Source organism: Drosophila arizonae, chromosome 2 (genome assembly GCF_054131065.1).
Source record: "Drosophila arizonae isolate 15081-1271.41 chromosome 2, UAZ_ARI_1.0, whole genome shotgun sequence".
In the NCBI taxonomy this organism is placed as follows: Eukaryota; Metazoa; Arthropoda; class Insecta; order Diptera; family Drosophilidae; genus Drosophila; species Drosophila arizonae.
The window spans coordinates 662726-683097 of record NC_142922.1 but is presented as its reverse complement, the minus strand read 5'-3'; the positions used below and the strand labels follow the sequence as shown (position 1 = coordinate 683097).

Below are 20372 nucleotides of genomic sequence, written 5' to 3'. Positions count from 1 at the left end.
CATAAAACTCAGTTTTTGGTGCCAAAGGCAAGTTATGTTTAGATTGACTAAATCAAGCAGGCAAGCTAACTAGAAATCCTTTTACAATATTTGACACATTTTCCTTGATTCTCATTCTAAATTGAGCAATCTCAAGTATTCAGTTAAGAATTTATTCCCCAGTTTAAGAAAGTTTTACCTATTTATTCATATCGCCTGGAATTGGCTCAGTTAACTTTTACTCAGAGACCAAGTCGCTGAGCTCTCTTTATTTTGATGAAAAAGTTCAGAGTAGTTAACACAATTTGAATGCATAATGCGACGGCCCACTTGGGCTAACAAATTCTCATTATAGTTTTCAAGGACAAACCCTTGTCAGAGGCTTTGCTCTCAGTGGCGAATCAAAGGACAATGGCTTCAGCTTTGAGCGGGCATAAGTTAAATCTTGATAAATTGCAACAAAAAACGACTGACAAATGATGAATGACAAAAGAAATCGCCAGCGAGAGAGAGAGAGAGAGGGACAGAGAGAGGGAGACAACTGCAGACAATTGGTTGGCGATGCTAATCAGCAGCAAGTGCAGCTGCAATGCAGTCGGCACATGAAACTGATAGAAACTAAGGCTAGATGCAGAAAAAGAGTTTACTTACAAATTAACCGATTATGTAAAGGGATAGAGAAAGGGAGAGTGAGCGAGAGGGGGCAGCCAATGCGTGCCTTACATAAGCCCCAAAAAGTATGCTATATGAAGTGCAAACAGAAATAAACAAAGCAAAAGTACAACAACAAGAGACAAGGCAGGTGAAAAAATAGTAAGAAAAATGCGCGCTGCCTAGACAGGTAGAAATTGATTTTCTTTTGCGTGGGTGAGCCAACGCTAAAGGTAAAGAGCGAAGAACGAACGCGGCGCGAATAGAATTTTATTCAAATGTGCCCAGCGAGCCGCAAGTAATATGCATGGGAAAACTGTGAAGGCGCTCAGCGCTTGACAGTGGCAGGGAAGCAGGTGGGGCGGGGGCTGGGGGGCTGGTGAGCGAGGCAGGAGAGGTTCAGCCAGCGAGCCAATTGGTGGGCAGCCACAGGCAGGCGCATGCGTCATGTCCTGCGCCGTGGAAAGCTCCGAAAGAGACCTGAGCTGGAATTCCAGCCTGAATACCGACAAAAACACACACACACAGCCACAGCCGCAGCAGCAGCAGCAGCAGCAGCAGCAGAAGAAATGAAAATAACGGTATAGCAGCAGCTACGTGCGAGCAGCGCCAGACAGAAGTTACCTTTGCTCCTGCCCGGACGACACAACGCACGCTGCCAACTGCTGCTGTCGTTGCTCACTTTGCAAAATCCATCAAATAAAATAGAAAAGAAAATAGGAAAATTATAAATAAATCAACAGCGAAATAAACGAAAATTCAATTGCGTGGGCGTGGGCAGCGTGAGTGAAACGAAAGGGTATCAGCGCGTTCGGGTTGACTCCGCGTTAAGTTTGTTCAGTGCAACGGTTTTTACATAACTCGACCACAGAGAGAGCGAGAGAGAGGGCGATAGTTGCTTTCCTGCCAACTCCGTTTTTGTGGACGCAACGAACGTGGCGTCCAACGAGGCCAACAGCAGCAGCAGCGCCGCTGGTGGAGCCAGCGGGAGCAGCGCTGAATCGGCCGCCCTGTTCTCCAAACTGCGTAGCTTCTCGATTGGCAGCGGCCCCAACTCGCCGCAGCGTGTCGTCTCCAACTTGCGCGGCTTTCTCAGCCATCGCCTGAGCAATATCACACCGAGCGATACAGGTTAGTCGGATACACCAACACCTATACAGCTATCTATATCTATATGTATGCATACAGTTCTAGTCTAGCTCTAGCAGTGTTTGTCCTCCATGCGAGTGGCTTACATAACTTGCCTAGGATATTCGCAACTAATTAAAATTAAACAAACTTCTCGCATGCAAACACTGCTAAAAAAGCTCCAAGTGTTTTGGCCTCTACACACACACACACACAGGCACAGTTTTTGCACAGCCAGGTGGGTGCGTGTGTGTGTGTGTGTGTGTGTGTGTGTGCAGGAACATACGAAATTCGTGGCCCATTCCGTTTCTGCTTTTGTCACTGGCACAAAATGGAATTGAAACACTTACAGTTAGATTTTCAACGTGTCTGCGAGCAGAGGTTAAATCGCTTCTAGTTCTTATGTAATGCGCGACTAAACTGCAATGATGAAGGAAGCTTGATTTTGAATTTTTATAAAAATTCCAAAAATGTGCAGCATAAAAATTTTGTTTAGCAAATGAATTCATTTTAATTACAGGCAATTAATTTATTTTATATTTCCTTACCTTTATTTTATTATTTAATTAGATCTGCTTAAGATTGCAGAGCTGCAAATACTTAATATCAAATTAATATTTCTTTTGTAATTTTTTAATCATCTAATATATTTAACTATATAAAATTAGTTTAATCTAATACTCAATTAAAGTTTGAAAAAATATATTTTTAAAATAATTTTTATCTAAACTTAATAAATTATTTCGTATTAAAAGTTTGTATTCAGATTTCATTTGAATCAAATTTTATATTAATTTTAAATAAATAAAATGTGTGAAACAACAAACATTTATATATGTAAAATTGGTAGGATATTATATTCGATTGTATTTAATGCAACAAATTCAAATGCAAAATAATATGCACATATTTTGCCATTCATTCAGCATATACATACATGCATACATAATATATGTATAAAAATATTGTTTTGCTTAAAGGGCTACCATTTCTGTGTCTACAAGATATCTATTAAAACATATAGAAATTTAGTTTCTACGGATTGATACAACTTTTGTTAATATACTAAAAATTAATAGTTTATAGTTTTTAAGCAACTTTTGGGAATAACTAAAACTCCTCTTTGATTTTTCGCTTTACAACTTTTATTAATTAAGCCCCCTGCAAAAAGTTTAATGGAATAAGAAACTCATACAGTAAACTTGTATTAATATTCATATATGTGTGTTAGTTCTTCAGTTCAGCTCGGATAACTGCTAGTGGAACATTCTCTTAGTTTTGTACTATGATATTCACATTATGCAATCGTCAATTATATTTTCAATTAAATACTGGGAAAATATCTGTCATGCCTTACATTCAGAGGAAATTTTAGCCAAAAGCTAATGAAGTTTGTGTTTAGTTTCATCATTAAATCATTAAAAGCAAGAAATTTGCCGAGGGTTGGCAAAAATCATTCCTGGAGACAGACACCTGCACATGGTGGTCTCTGCTGCTGCTGTGGCTGCTGCGGCTGCTGCTGTAGCATAATGAAGCCAATACATATAAATTTGCCACAGAAACACACAAAGACAAACAGAGCGAGCGCTGGCTGCCGCCTTGTCATTAGATTGTTTGCCTTGTTTGCCCTTGTCGAGGCGTTTGTAACGCTGATGTGTTCATAGCGGTCTTCATGTCAAAACAAAAGCCATTCCAATGGGGTGGCTGACGGCGGGGCTGGGATGACTGCCTCCTTGCCTCACTGCCTCACTGCCGGGCTGCCTCACTGCCAGGCTGCCTGGCAGGAAGGAAGGTAGCTCGTAATAAGCCCAAACGAGAAACAAGTAACGCATTTGTCTTGATGCTGTCTGATAAAAGGAGCGAACGAACGTCACACACACACACATAGAGCCCGTCAGCCCCTTTCCCAATCGAGAGACCGCAAACCAGCAGCAGCAACTCGAGGGTTGAACCTGCTTCTATTGAGCCATAAGCAGCAGCAAATGCATCTGCTGGCTATCGACTGCGTGATACCCGCTCAGCTTAGTCGAACACGAATTAATAAGAAAACTTTATGGAAAATCACTTCTAGCTATATTTAGATATAATTCTGTAGACTTTTACGGTTTATAGAAATGGAGTTATTTGCATATAACTCTCCGATTCCCGCTCACGTGCTAAATCATGGTTAATAGAATTGGAACATGAAAAGCTCCATATATTACATAGCTAATATATAAGAGTAAGGATGAATAAGTCTCTGGTATGTACCCCCTTTAAAACTTGAGAATGTTCTCTTCCATAAATGTAATTGCGTACATAGATCTCATTTACTCAGATTTCCGAAATTCAGACCCACAACTTGGTGTTTGATGGCACTCTAATAAGGAATGTTCGCTATTTAAACATCTTTAATCTCTATAGCTATGGAGTATCCATATCTTAGTTAGCCTTAAGCTTTACTCTCAGATCTTGTCTTCTCTCTCCTTGTCATTGAGGCTAACATAAAAAGTGTCCTATAAAAATGGCATAGAAAATTTGTATACCCTATTTATTTGTTATTTTCTTTGAAGGCATCTATTGAATATTGCATGTAAGAAACTTATTTCACATTTTTGTTCTATATTACCTAAGGGAACTTTTCAGTTCAGTCTCAGTTATTCGCCTTTCGATATGCCCGCCTGCACTCGCCGAGCGCGCAACTTGATGGGGCACCCGAGGACGAAAGGTTACTCTGGGTCTGGCAGCAGCCTTCAGTCACAGCCCCAGCCCCTGCCCCTGCCACAGACCAAGCCGGGATGCTGCTGCAGCAACATCAAAAGTCGTAAACTTGTAAACCGGTCGCTGATGGTGTTGTTGATTGGGAGGCATTTGTAGCGCCACAAATGTTCACATTTTGCGCCTTGTCGCACGAGCTGCGAAACGACAGAACTAGCGATTAATCAGGCTTGGACAGCCGACAAAATTAACAGAGTATATATGCATGTAAATCTCTATACATATATACATATAGAGCAATGGACTCGCGCATAAAATGTAATTTATTCGACTGGCAATTTGTAAGCGAAGCTGGCCGAGGCTTATTCTGTAGGGAAGGCGCTGCCGTAAAGGCGTGGCATGGCGAATGAGGTGCCATTTAGGAGCTGTAGAAACACGCACACTCACTGCCTGGCCACGCCCAGTTAATGTTTTGATTTATAGGCCAAGGCACGTATACGCCCCATTGTGCCATCAGAAGCCAGGCAAAATGAAGAGCTAGATGAAGCTTTGGTACACTTAATACATATTGGAATGGGCAGCGGCTGAAGCGAGTGTAATATAGCAAAAGTATCTATAAATTCATTAAGTGACAGGCAAGCAGAGAACAGTGCGTGATGCTTCGAGCTTTGCTCTCTGGTGTCGCAAAATGTAAATAGCTTTGAGGCAAAGAGTATTCGCTTGCCATTGGTGTAATAGACACGCTCCTCTTATATTTACGGGCGCTGTAAATGGAGCGCGTGCGACCCTAATCTGCGGAACTGCAGCCTGATCCCGGCTAAGTGGCTACGCAGCCTCCAGGGAATTGACTGAAAGCCATTTAAAGCTGTAGCAAAGACAAAAATGATAACAGCTAAAGTGGGCGGCCCACGTTTCACTTGTTTTCCTTTTCCCTTTCCTTTCTTATTTTTTTTGATAATTTTTGATTCCTTTGAAAAGTTTTGCAATTAAAATATTTGGCTTACGGCGCTCGCCAAACCAATTAACTAAGCTAACCCAATTGCAGTGAAATCGATAGGGCCAAAGCCAAAGACAAGACAATTAAACTTGACAACAGAAAACAAAGCGAATAAACGGATAAAGACGTTGCGAGAGGGCAAGTCCGAGAAATGAGAGAAAAGAGGGTTAAGGTGAAGCCAAATCGATCAAGTTGCGGTTAACACACACCTGAGCACAGTTCAATTAATGGCAAGACAGAGAACAAATTAGCAAACACACACACACACACACACATCAACGCTACACACACGTCTGGTTCACATGTCATTAATCAATGAATGAAAGCGACGCCCGAAATTAGGCAACGAATTTGATTGGAAACAGTGAGTGCCATAAATATGCGCACGGCTCAGTGCACAGCAAACTCTGCCCAGTCCGATCCACTTGAGTAAAGCAGCTTACAACACTTCACAAATGCTCGATGAGGGAAGAGTGTCTCTAAATACATGTGGATGTATGTGTGTCGCTCTCTCTCTCTCTCTTTCTATCTCACTCTGTGTGTGCACAATGGAACACTTGTAAGGATTAGCGCTGCCTTTTGTAGGCTGACAAATGAAACGCGGCTTATCATAAATATTATGATTGGTTTTTCCTTTCACGCTTTACACGCTGCCGCTCAACACCCACTCTCAGCCAGTGTTGGCTAACATACTTATATGTATGTGCGATTTTAATTTGAAGGAAAAATGAAATTGTATTTCTATGCTCTGTTTACCTATTCGAGCAGTCGGACGGCAGAGGGCCACGTCTAGAGCAGAACAGAAATGTAATTTTCTTTTTGATACCCTGCTGCTTGAGGGGTGGGGCCGTATGGAAAGCTGATGAAACTTTATTTTCAAGTGGGCGGAAAGTGAAAATTGGTTTTGTAGCAGACAGAAGAAGGCATATTTGCAATCATATAATGATATGCGAGGGTAGTTTGATCAATTGTTGATATTTTAATGTATAAATTATGGGAAAATATATTATGCTCCTCATATCCTTATTTATCCTTCTTTTGCTGGAGAGGGGGCAAATTCGTCTATATATACTTATGGGTATCTCACAGTCGAGCACTCCCCATCGTGATGGGCTCCCTTCAGCAGACTTTTTGAGCAACTGAAGCAAACAGAAAGCTCATAACTCAACTGCTTACTTATGTGCACTGCGCAAAAAAACTATGTGAAAAGTAATCTATTTTGCAGCTGCCTCTTATGCCAGGCAGCTCGAGTTGCAGGCGAGAATTTCAATTTATAGTGCACTTTGCCGGTTTTATCTAGTTGTCTGCGGATAGATTGAATTTCCACACACACAGAGAACAACAATATAAGTGCTTAGAGGGAAAGATAACAGTAAGACTTTTCTCTCTACAAGGCTGGGCAGAGGTTGCTTTGGCTTGCTTGTGAATGCTTTAGAATCGCAACAGATGCGCAATTCATACATAAAATATGAACTCGAGGCTTTGCTAATTGAGGCAAGTATGAAAGGAAGCCGAGAAGGTATAATGAGAGCCGCAGAAGTTGACGTTATGAAACACAAACTGAAACCGAAATACAAATGGAAACAGAAAACGAAAACGAAAACGAATACGAAAACGTAACATAAATTGGTTTATTTGCTGGGAAATTCATCAGCTGCAAACAGAATTTATTTTTATTTTTTGCCAGTCAGCGCGGAAAAATCAATAAAATTATAAAGGCGTAAACATAAATTGCCGCTGTTTGATGTTCAAAGTTTCTGTCTATCTCTCTCTCTCTCTCTCTCTCTCTCTCTCTCTCTCTCTCTCTCTGTCTGTGTGAACTTTAATAATCCTGATGTTGTGCCAGGCCCCTGGGCTTGGCCTGGTCTCGTTCATTATTATAACCAACATGTTGGCGCTGGCACACGTTTCTGCACTTGACTCGAGCAGCGAGCAGCTGCGAGTGCCAACCCCTGGCTTTGATAAAAAGCAGCGCGTGCAGCCAACCCCAGGGTCAAGTAAAGCGACCCACCTGAGCCACGACTCAGTCGCCGTTGCCGTTGCTTCTATTGTTGCTGTTGCTGTTGCTGTTCCTGTTGCAGCACACCAAAACAAACCCAAAATTAAAGTCTTCCGTTGTATGAATGTCATGTGAACTGGAAGTTATCGACTGCTTGATACTCGCTCAAGCAACATTCTTATGGATACCGTTGTCGTCGTCTAAAGCATTTCAGATGCACTCAACTGTCAATACTCGTTCAAGCATTCCAATCGATTTCGATTGCAGTTCCATGCTGAGAGTTCTACAGCCTTTTCCATCTATAGTGCAGATCACCTGTAGATTAAAATCTAACGTATATTCAGCTTGTAGGTGTTCACTTTGGTCTGTTTGACACCCGTTCCCAATGATTTTTCAATCAAACTCGCGAAGCTCTAGCTTTCAGACTAACTGATTGCATTCCTTGTCATTTGAGTTGCTCAACTGCTTCAACCTTTAGGCAATTAAAGCAATCAGAAATCTCAGCTTAGTTTGTCAATCTATTGCAGTCTCTGTCAAAGGCCATTCAATATAATTGTACATAAAATCAATATAAGTCAGACTAATCTAGCTCCCATTTCCTTAGGAGACTGGATACTCTATACCTCGTATCGAGCTGCTCTTGCCAACATTATAGCTTCTTGCTTTATACAAACTATGCATGTATATGATGAAGTCGACTATTCCTAATGAACATGAATATATGTATACATGTATGCCAATTGCATACTTTACTGCAATAACTTTATTGCTTATCTATTCATCTCGATTCAAAGGGCTCTTTTCCATGATACATGTAGACTATATTCATTCGCTTTAACTTTCTATTCATACGGCACTATAATACCAATACACTCTCTTTTGCTCAGCGAGCGAGTGATAGCACAGCCCACACACATATACACACACAAACACGCACACATCATTTACACACACACATCCACGATAATTGACTCATGTGCAAGAAGCCCAAGGGCTGGCTATGCTCAGCGCCACCGGCCCCCGCCTTCGATCAGCCACACCCACCCAAACAGAAACGCAAGACAAGGCAGGTGGGGGGTTAGCCCAGCAACAACAAAAAATAAAACAGCACACGAAACGTGGTCATGAAAATTTAATGATAAAACGAAATGTTATTCTAACGTCTCGCATATACCAAAAGACCCCATCAGACAGGGGCTGGATGGCTCGACGGCTCGACGACTCGACGGCTCGACGACTCGATGGTTGGATGGTGCGTTGGTTGGAGGGAGGTTGGCTGGAGGGAGTTTGGGTATATTTTAATACCCTGCACACGTAACGTTTTTATGTTGTGTTTGTCTTTTCGGGGGTGGCAACAAGGTAGATAAATGTTGAAATTAGATCAGCATTGATAGCTGGCATGGGAGAGCAGACAGTTGTCCATTGGGTCTATAAATGGCAAGAAGATAAAATATATAAGCTAAAAGGTGCTGAGACTTCAAGTTTAAACTATAAAATTGTTGCATAATAATAAAAGTATATACGTATGTACATATGTATGAAAAGTCCCGATAGTTTAAAGCAGATTCGAGTCAGGCTTTAACAACTACAGTTCGAGTCGTTGCTTCTCTACTCTTTCTTTGCTCTCCTATCAACTCTTCGCTCCTCTTCCCTACTCTCCTTGCACTAGAACCACTCCATTGATTGATTGCTGTAGTGGACTGGGACTCGAGCCACTTCTTGTGGCTTGCGTGTCGTTCAAGCGCTTTGTCAAAGCTTGTGGTTGTTATTTCTCTGTTGTATGGAACAAAGCGAATATTACATGTAATTAGATGATTCTGAAGTGTGGCCACGCGGCTGTGAGCATGCTTGTCGAACTACCCTCGCGGCGCAATTGAAGTAATTGCATATGTATTTATTGTTAATGCCATTGTAGTGGCACATGGAATACTCTATAGAATATGGTACGGTATTTGTTTTATGATTGAAATGTGTGCAAGCAGCAAACGCTCTACTTAATTTATGTAAATATGTGTAAACTAATCTTAACAAATACACATTTTTGTTGTTCACCAGCAGGCAACCTTTTGCAACACAGAAACAACATTTCAATCATAAAAACAAATGATCAAATTCTATGATATTTCAATAAAAATGCCAAATCAAATCAATTATGTTTAAAGAAGAAAAGAGAAAAGAGAGAAAAAAAAAACAATTAACTACTGTCTGAGCCATAACGAAAGAACTAACGAAATCTTGTTTCTGTGTCGTTAAAGGTTGTTCACTGGCATGCCAACAACTCACACACTAACAACAACAACAACAACAAAAACAACAACAAACACAGCAGCACGAAATCATGTAAGAAACAGCTGTGAGTGCAACTGCAACCGCAACTGCAACAAAGCAAACTGGAGCTAACCACAAACGAGCGAACCACCAAAAGTCAACCGCAAACGGATGCAGCAGCCCAATTTCCGGCAGCGGACATGAAATCGAAAAGCATCAGAGCAGCAAGCAAAAGAGCAGATCAACTATAAGGGCTACACATAGTACAAAGAGGGAGCGAGCGAGAGAGGCATAGAGAGCACGCAAGCTATTCTAAAAATAAAATGTCCCCCTGCCTAAGCTACTAAACTGCAGCCAGCGGAGAGCAAGAGCGAGAGAGAGCGAGAGAGCGATAGAGCTTAAGCAATTCTAGAATCAAATCGAAAGAGCAGCTTGCAAAATGAACGCCTGCCACTGAAGTTGTGCTAGCAGAGTGAAAGAGAAAGAGAGATTGGAAGAGCTCAAGCGATTCTTAGTACTTAATCAAAAGAGAAGCAAAGCAAAATGGCCTCCTTCCAAATACCGCTGATCAACCTGGAGGTGCGCGAGGTGAAGGAGATTGTGTGGGAGAAGATACAGGAGCCGGTGAATCAGCGTCGCCTCATCCTGGTCATTGTCTCCATTGCCTTGCTGTTGGACAACATGCTGTACATGGTCATTGTGCCGATCATACCCGACTATCTGCGCGAGATTGGCAGCTTCGATGAGGGCCCAACGCCGCCGCCGCTCCGAGATAATGTCACTGGGCGTATCATTCCGACGCATCACGATCATCACGGCCAAGACTCGGCCACGGGCATACTCTTTGCCTCCAAGGCCATTGTCCAGCTGATGGTGAATCCGTTCTCGGGCGGCTTGATTGACAAAATCGGCTACGACATACCCATGATGATCGGCCTGACCATCATGTTCTTCTCGACGGCCGTCTTCGCCTGCGGCAGCAGCTACAGCGTCCTCTTCTTCGCCCGCTCGCTGCAGGGCGCTGGCTCGGCGTTCGCCGACACCTCGGGTCTGGCCATGATTGCGGATCGCTTCACGGAGGAGAACGAGCGATCGCAGGCGCTGGGCATTGCGCTGGCATTCATTAGCTTCGGCTGCCTAGTGGCGCCCCCTTTTGGCGGCGCTCTGTACCAATTCGCGGGCAAAGAGGTGCCATTCCTCATATTGGCACTGGTCTGCCTGCTGGATGGCCTGATGCTGTTGCTGGTCATGAAGCCCGTCAAGGAGCAGATCAGACAGAGCAAAGAGGTCCAGAACCAGGTAATACCCATCTGGCGCCTACTCATGGATCCCTACATCGCCGTCTGCGCTGGAGCATTGACCATGTCGAACGTGGCACTCGCCTTCTTGGAGCCCACCATCTCGCTGTGGATGGAGGACAATATGACCACGGACAACTGGAAGATCGGCATGGTCTGGCTGCCCGCCTTCTTTCCACACGTGCTGGGCGTGGTCATAACCGTGAAGATGGCACGCAAGTATCCGCAGCACCAGTGGCTAATGGCAGCCGGCGGGCTGGCCCTGGAGGGCTTGTCCTGCTTCGTCATACCCTTCTGCGGGGGCTACAAGACGCTCATGCTGCCCATCTGTGTGATCTGCTTCGGCATCGCGTTGATAGACACGGCGCTGCTGCCCACGCTGGGCTACCTGGTGGACGTGCGCTATGTGTCCGTCTATGGCAGCATCTACGCCATCGCGGACATCTCCTATTCGATCGCCTATGCCGTGGGGCCGATCATAGCGGGCGGCGTTGTGGAGGCCATTGGATTCACAGCGCTCAACTTTCTCATCGCCTTCTCGAATCTGGCCTATGTGCCCGTGCTGCGCAAGCTGCGCAACATCTACGACTTCAAGCCGTTCGAGAACGAGGCCAACATATTGATGCAGGATCCGCCCAACAAGGAGTACCAGACCTACGTCATGCACGACCAGAAGCCCGTCGAGGGCGAGCTCAAGAATCACCTCGAGTACGGCCAGCAGTACCAGTCGGAGCAGGAGACCAATCTGGACGAGCAGCAGCAGCACCAGCAGTACGACTATCAGCAGGCGGCTGGCTACCAGCAGGATCAGAGCTACCAGCCGGGCTACCAGGAGCAGGGCGGCAGCTACGCCCAGCCACGCGTGGCGAATCCTTTCCAGCAGGCACAGCAGCAGCAGCAGCAGCAGCCAAGCAGAGGTCCTGCTGGACCAGCGAATCCCTTTAGACAAGGATTTTAAACTGTTGTCTTCAAGAAAAGATATTATCATTTCGATATATACATATACCTATAATTTTGTTGAACTCACTTGAATTTGGTTTAGGATATTACCTACATATATATAAATATATATATAAATAGTAAGTGGTACGTACACTATAAAACTGCATATGGCATGCAAATAGTTCAAGTTCAGCTGCTAAAGCCCCCACGCACCGGTTTTGTATCATACACTGATTGCACGCAGCTACACATAGGATATACATATGTAGTATATTGGCACCGTTATCGATGTCGGTCCAACTATACTCAGTACTCTATACGCTGAAGCTAGAGCAACCAAAGCATAGTCATAATTGGATCAAACTCAAGGAGCAGCAGCGCTCGTTCCTAGTTCCGATCTGCAACAGATATCACATATATATACATAGACATAGTTATATACATATTTATACAAGCCGTAGCACGTAAGCGGCGCAGCGGAGCAGGCTGGACAGGTGCCACAGGTGTCGTCGTGCTGAGGAGCAGGCAATGGCATTCATATCGCAGACATATCACAATTTGCACAAACCGAACTATATACACCCTTTCGTGTGCCATTGCGACGCATCTGTGGGGCATCGTGTTGCCGCCCGACCGGCTGTGCCATATCATTTGGAGTTTTGAAAACGATTTTTGATTTCAAGTATTTACTGATATTTCTAACATAAGACACAACCAAGGTAACGATACATATCAGAGTCTCAATGGCTCGCCTGTTTAAATTACCAAAGTGATATTAACTATTGCTATTAGTACGATATATGTACATATATGGTGCATGTATGCACGAGTATACATCACATATCGTCTATATATACATACATACATATTTATATATATACATATATACGTTTAGTCCGTAACGAGAATTTGAAAATATTAGATGTTTCATATATACCTACCAATCAATTATTATTTGCTTTGTCGACTTTATGCGACCGTTGGCTAAGCCCCCTCTATATCTATGTGTATACAGGGTATAGCCTAGGCCTAGCAGCTCGATAATAGCATAGCATAAATGTGTGTACCTTGTGTATGTATCGACAGATACATTATCTCAACTTAGCTAACTGTACGTTAAATATATATATATCATTTTAATTGCACTCATATTTTGCAGACGGCTTTTTATAGCTGCTCTCTATATATACATATATTATACACCTATTCTATCTAGGATCTAAGTCAACTGAACATTTTTGTATAACAATTGCTGTACACAGTTAATTATCACAATCTGTTATAGTCTGTTATATAGGTCAATTGGATTGCGTAATCAGGCAGGCAGACTAAGCTGAAAGTGAGGCTGACAGCTATCAAGTCAGATTCTTGAGATATTCTAATAGGATATACTAATTAGTAGAATATTGGAATATAGCTTTTTCAGTTTCTCTTCAAACTATTTTGCTTTAATGTAAACTAATTTAATCTCTAGCTCTCATGTCACTTTCGATAAAAATCGAAATATAAGTAAAGCCATTCTGTTTCTAGATCCAAATTGGGAATATCTAAAATGAACTCATTTAACAGTTTAGTGTTATGGATTGATTACAAAATGTCATCAAATTTAGTTGGCCTGTGTTAGCACATATATACATAAATATATATACATATATATCTATTCCATAGATATTTATAGATTTTGAATGTGTATTACATAATAATTACGCTAGTCGAAACTCTTGAACATTCTATATCCGTAAACATATCAGTGACACGGCCATTTTTTCAAATTAACAGCAAAGTTATCTAATCTGCGAGTATATATATGTATATACACATATATACCATATACAGTTAGAGCTTATTTTGAGGAATTTTAAAAAGCAGAATACCAGCCTAGTTTATATAGCCCATATACTGCAAAAATATATACATATATACATACATATCTATCGAACTATATGTCTAGCAAATGCACTGATTTTCAAAGCAATTAGTTAAGCAAACGTTTTGAATAGATCATAACATATATACATATATATTCAATACCCGATATATATTGTTTTCTCTTTTATGAGGCACTCCGTTTGTAACCTGTGTATTATCATTTAGCATACAAACATATATATAAATATAATTATAATACATTTTAAGCAAGCTCTTAGTAAATATGAATGAATGAAAACTCATGAAAAAATCTCCCATCAAATGTATCAATTAAAACAAAGTACACACCGTACGAGCAGAATCTTAAAAAACACTATATATACTATATAGAATGGAATAAAGATATAATATATATATATAGTTTATGTATGATTACGATCCATGTTAACATAGCATAGAAGCATCAATGGTTCATTTCAAACACACACACACATACACGTCACAAGCAGAGTCTTAAAGATAATGCCACGATCCGTTATGAATGAATCGCTACATATACAACACTAAATATACATATATATATATTCATATGTCAGTATACAAATTTAAATAACATTTCGGAAAGCAATATACCAATTAGTTAAAAATCAATTATATATAAACTATGAAACAGAAAGGGAAACTAGATATATGTATGAAGCTGTACAAACATTCTGTTCATGCAAAATGGTCTTCTGTTCCGAAACCAAATCCAAATCCAAATTCAAAACCAATCAAATTCAAAATGGAAAAGAAGGAAAATTTACAGAATTAATCGAATGATTTTTTTTTTTTTACATTCAGCAGAGACCATTTGACAAAATGTTTGAAGTATCTTCCAAAAACAAAATAAAAGTAAATAAAATATTACAAAACCAAATATGTAATTATATAAAAAAAAAAAATAGACATATACACAAAATACAAAATATATAAAAAAAAAATATATATATATATATATATTATATAAATTTACATTTAAAAAAGTTAAAATGTGGCATTCGGACGCTATCGACTGCATAATACTCGCTCACACGACACAAGAAAGGATTTTGATTTATTACGAAATCTTCATCCGATATTCGATGTTTAAAGTTAATATACAAAAACACAAAATTATTATGTAAAACCAATATACTCCCTTTGTGGTCATCGTGAACGAGTATTGAAATGATGTTTAGTAATTGGATTGGAGTAGCCAATACGAACGCTGCACAGCACTAACGAATACTCTATGATGCTTATGGGGTATTCTCATGGTAGGAGTACGTTATTGAGCGTGCTAAAAGGCCGGCTAAGTGTAATATCTAACGAAATTTTATAAGAAATTGAAAAATTTTTAACAAATTACGACTATATCTGTACGTATTGTAAAAATTAAACAATGTTGCTAACATACACACACACACGTATATATAAATATATAAATATGTATTAAACAAATATATATATAATTAATGTACGATGTGCTACAGAAACAGAAAGTTATAAACAAAAGAAAATTAAAAAAAAATAGTAATAATAATAATTTCAAAATTGAACTTAAAATCATAAAATATGTATTTAAAGTGTTGAATGTTCAATAATATATTAAAATTATAATTATAATTATATGAATAATATAATTTTTACATATTATAAAATATTTAAAAGTTAAACAAAAGCAAAAAAAAAAACTTTTTAAATGTTTACATTTCATTTTCGAGAAAAAGAAGAAGAAGAAACTGATTTAATGTGCTATAGGCAAATGTATTTGTACTATCCGAAAAGCCCTCAAGAAATTCCGCCACAATTCAGTTTTTGTATAGCAAGAAGAAGAGAGAAATTAGTTGCGTATGGTAAGTTTTGATCAAAGTGTTTCAAATACATATATTAAGATTAGATTAAATTATCAAAACTCCACAATTTGTTTCTGCTAATGTTATAGACGTTTGTGTTAAACTAGTATTTGTATTATTATAAAATATAAATATATATATATATATTTGTAATAGAGCCTCAAAAAATTATGGAAAATGCTAAAGAGAACTTTTAACTCAAACTCTAACTCTAACTCTATTCTATACTCAAAACAGTTCTGAAAACGTTTGCTGTTCACAATTTCAAAGTCTATCCAAAGAAAACTTTAGTTTCTAACTCTTAACTATGTTCCCTGAAAGCGAAATACTCTATGCTTGAAGTAATATTATATCAAATATACAATTGACGGGTAACACTTCATGCCTATACCTATCATCTATTTACCTACTTTCCCAACCCGCTGCCCCTGCTCTATCAAGAAATCATGGCATTGAACAGCTAACGGCATACTAAGAATACGAATGGAATATACATATATATATCATAAATAAATTATTGTAATTGAAATGCGTATGGATCAAGTGAAATATTGAAAGAATAACGATAATGATAACGATAATGCATATTACAGAGCAGCAGAATACACACAAATACAAATACAAATACAAAACCAAAAATACAACAACCAAATGAAATACTATTGAAATATAATTGTTAACCATGAAAAAGAAGTCTTTCAATTGGGACCTTAGCTATAATTATATTAATTACCTAATTGGAAAAGAGCGAGAGAGAGAGTGAGACAAGGTGTGAGAGAGAGTAAGAGAGTGAGTGAGAAAGTTGAATGTAGCCAAAGTTCTGTTGAAACTTTGCTTCTGTGGTTTGGTGGTTGCTCTGCATTTGGTGGTGGTTCCACAACAACGAACTAAAGCATGAGCAGGAGCAGGAGCAGGAGCAACCGCTGCTGGTCGAAAGGAAATTGTGTGCGTGCCCTGAGGCTGTGAAATTTTGGACGTTGTTGCTGTGTGGAAAATGGATTTTCTGTTTTGCAATTTCCATTAGCAACTTTTTGGCCACGCGCCTCTGGCACGCACCAGCGCTGAGCCCCAAAAATATGAAACTAACTTTAGCTTGTTGTGGCTGCCGAAAAGTGGGCAGCCCCAGCTAAGCCAGCCATCCCAGGCCAAGCGGAAAGCTGGCCATGTAGACCGAGTGTCTGTCAGATGCACTCAATAGATGTTGTTGATGTGAAAGCGAGTGTATTAGTTCTAGACTTTAGTTTTATGAAAAGCTCCCGAAACTAAATACAGATATATGTATGTATGTATGCTGAAACAATCTAACATTCTAACAACTATTTTCACACTTGACATATTGCTACAATCAATCTTCTCAAATTTGTATTTGTTATTTAAAATTTTTAACATAATTCAAAGACTTTTATGTAGTTTATTAGTTTTATGTAGTTTATTATTGTTTGTCAGTATTAAAATTTTTAATTTTTGTTTATGATATCCCCTTTCAACTTTATGAGATCAATATAAACCGATTCGAAAATATCCTGAATTAGAGTCTATAAGACCCAGATACTTATTTTCAGTTATATGATAGTATTGCATACTATCCTATGTCCCATCATGGACTTTCCATTTGTGCCATCAATATCCAACCCATAGTAACTCCAGCGTAACTCCTAAACAATGGGCTCTAGATATTACCTGCTTTCCATAAATCTTCTTTCATATGAATTACCTTTTGTTTTTCAGTTTTGCTGCTAATATGCCATCATCATATATCATAGTATCTATCATAGTATCTTTTGATATACATATGTTTGTATATATCCAAAGCTCGAGAACTATACGAGCTTTATGTAGATTCGATACTGACTTTGAGTAGTTCACTTTTGTGTATTTGATATACAGCATGTGCTTAGGGCATCTTCTAGTCGTCGCTATGATATAATACAGCCCAAGGGGCAACAAAGCAATACGTAAGCAATTTACGCTTTCCGCTTGTTTCAATTCAAACAATTAAATGAGAAAAGGAAAAAAAACACACAAAAATAATAGAAGGCTGTTCATTTTGTTTGCGGCACAAAAGTCTATAATAAGAGAGGATGCCTGGTTAGGCGCACAAAACAATCCCAAGAACAGGCCGCAGGAACACAAAAGCGCAGCCAAAGACTCAACGAGAATATATATTGGAAGCGGCGTAAAACAGCAAGCGCTAAGGCCGTAAAGGATTTACGGCTCAATTGTTGCGTGCGTGCCAGAAGCGGAAGCAGTGGGAGCAGGAGTGGGAGCAGGAGTGGGAGCGGTAGCTGGTGTGGCAAGGGCGAAACACCCTCAAATATAGAAATGAAGCCCTTTGCACCCAGCAAGCGAACAAAAGGAGCGAAAGCTCATTCATTCATTCATTCACACACTCACTCACTCATTCAATCATTCAGTCAGTCGAGAATGCTGTGGGCATGCAGCTACCCCCTGCTGCCCCTGCTGCCCCTGCTGCACCCAGCTGAGCTCACAGCTTGTTCGACTGGTGTTTCATGTAGACGACAGAGTGAGGGTCGCCTCACGGATTCACGGATTTGTTTTGCCTTTTTAAATTGCTTCGCTTCATTTGCTTTGGTTTCTGCTAAATGCAGAGGGATACGCAGGTCTAAAGATCAACAGTTTCAAATGCAGCATCGATTCCCCTGCTCTACCCCTGTCCTACTCAGCCGTTTCCTGCTCCATCTCTGCCGAGCTGTGCGGGCCGTAATGAGCCGCGGTCGTGGGGGTTGACTGTTTTTGCTAAATTGGAATCGTGGCTGCGAAGCAACATTATTTTTCATTGGGATTACATTTTTATCGCCGCGTCTGACAGGCGGCAGCAGTTGGCTGTCGTCTAACCTCCGCCCCTCCGGCATCAGCATCAGCTTCAGCTTCAGCCTCATCAAAGCGGGGGAGCGAGCAGCGAGAGAAATTCAAGGCATTCGAGCGTGATTTTTGCTGCTTAATAATGAGCTTGTTTGGTTTATTGAAGCGTTTTATTGCTGCCCGTTAAAATGGGAGGCGTGTGGCCAATAAGCTCCATCAGCTTAGCAGACGGGGTGTGAATCGTCCCCACATCAGCATAATGAATATCATAATGAGCTAATGTGCCAAAAATGCAAAACGAGCTGGGAGCACAAAAGCAACATCGGAGCATGAGTCGACAAAATAACTGACAGCCAGACACAAATTGAACCTGACGGCTTCATCAATAAGCGAATCGGTAGACAGCTGCTCCAAGGGGAAACGGAAACGAAAACGTATACGAATACGAGTACGAGTACGAAAACGCGAACGGAATGGGAAGCGGAAGTACGCCCTGTCTGCCCTGCAATGGCGCATGAATATCTGATTAGCCGCCCTCTGTCTGCCTAATCAAAAATCCCAGCATCAATCGATCAATCAATCAATCGGAAATGTGTCCATGTCAGAGCGCATAATTGAATGCGATGCAAATGCAATGTATCCAATTTGTGCTACAGTGAAGACTAGTCAATAGCGAACGTGCAAAGAAGCGAGTATATTCGACTCAGGGTATAGAAAAACAATTCAAAATGGATTCACTTACTTGTTATGAAACTGGAGTAGGGCATTTTCAAGTCAGATACTTTCTTGACTAGTTGACTTTCCTATTCAACTCTTAAAGTTGAGAATTGCGAATATTTAAGATTTGACTACACAAAGACGAAGTCCTGGATGACGCAGAGTATTAGAGTTGCGTCGGAAGGTTCACAAAAAGTATCATTGTATGAGTTAGTCAAAGGAACTTGTTCTTTTGAATCAGTGAGCTCTTCAGTTTAGTCGGTCGTCGAAATGAAAAAGATCTTAACGGTATAGTTGAATTAACATGCTATCAAAATGAATGAACAATTGAAAAAGTTCTTTACATCAATTCAATGAATGAGGAGTAGTTTCTGCTTAATATGAGCTAGTTCATCGAATCAAACTGGAATCCCACATTTCACTAAACTAATCCAGCTAATGGAAATGATGAATGAAACAAACGACATTCATGAAAATGAACATTTGAACTAGTTCACTGAAGTCAATAGAACTGCCAGCTTCACAGAGCACAAGCTCCAGTTTAATTACTTAATTTGAATTTCCCTAAAGCAATTTATTATAATTTACGGCCAGGTCAGAGGCTGGGCGTCTCCGTTCCATTCCGTTCCGTTCTGTTCAGTTCAGTTGAGCTGAGTTGGCCTATTCAATCTGTCGTTAGGGGAGCTAAGCTGGAGTTAGACAGGTTGTGGTTAATGTTATTTCTCGCAAAGACAACCGTGACACAGCAAACAATAACAACAACAACAACAATTTGAGGAATAGCAACAATAGAGCGGATGCTCAAATTGGTGCCACGTGCCCCATTGTTCAGAAAGAGAGAGGAGAAAAATGGAGAGGGAGAGAACTGTGCTAGTTATAGTCAAAGTCTTGGCCAGATAATGAAAAAAGGATAATAAATTGCATTAGACGCCGGGTGCAGGGACTCTGGACGGGGGACGCGGGACGCGGGACGCTACCACGCCACGCGTGCTGTGGTTTAGGTTGGGGTTGATGGCTGTTTAGACCGTTTTGCTTTTATCATGATTGTCGTAAAACCAGTTTTATTAATAACATTATGATTGCCATAAGTAGACGGGAACAATTCAACAAACGGATGACTCTATCCC

At 40.5% G+C, this 20372-nt stretch overlaps 2 protein-coding genes across 2 annotated transcripts in view; both read left to right on the top strand.

Moving 5' to 3' along the window:
- Positions 1-1490: 1490 nt before the first annotated feature.
- The window catches only part of ChAT (Choline acetyltransferase), a gene marked incomplete at its 5' end in the record, with an annotated part of 30630 nt that continues 11748 nt past the window's right edge, over positions 1491-20372 (top strand). The window contains one exon of the mRNA XM_018019142.2: positions 1491-1761. Within this exon, the coding sequence (XP_017874631.1) occupies positions 1491-1761 (271 nt within the window). The remainder of the gene's footprint in view (positions 1762-20372) is intronic.
- On the top strand, positions 1622-16398 carry VAChT (Vesicular acetylcholine transporter). The gene is made up of 2 exons (XM_018017899.2): positions 1622-1761; positions 9707-16398. Exon 2 carries the CDS (start codon positions 10263-10265, stop codon positions 11973-11975), a length of 1713 nt encoding a protein of 570 aa, XP_017873388.1. The 5' UTR covers positions 1622-1761; positions 9707-10262; the 3' UTR covers positions 11976-16398.

Excerpts from the sequence above, each read along its gene's own strand:
- VAChT (XM_018017899.2), top strand. The coding sequence starts at position 10,263 with ATGGCCTCCTTCCAAATACCGCTGATCAACCTGGAGGTGCGCGAGGTG.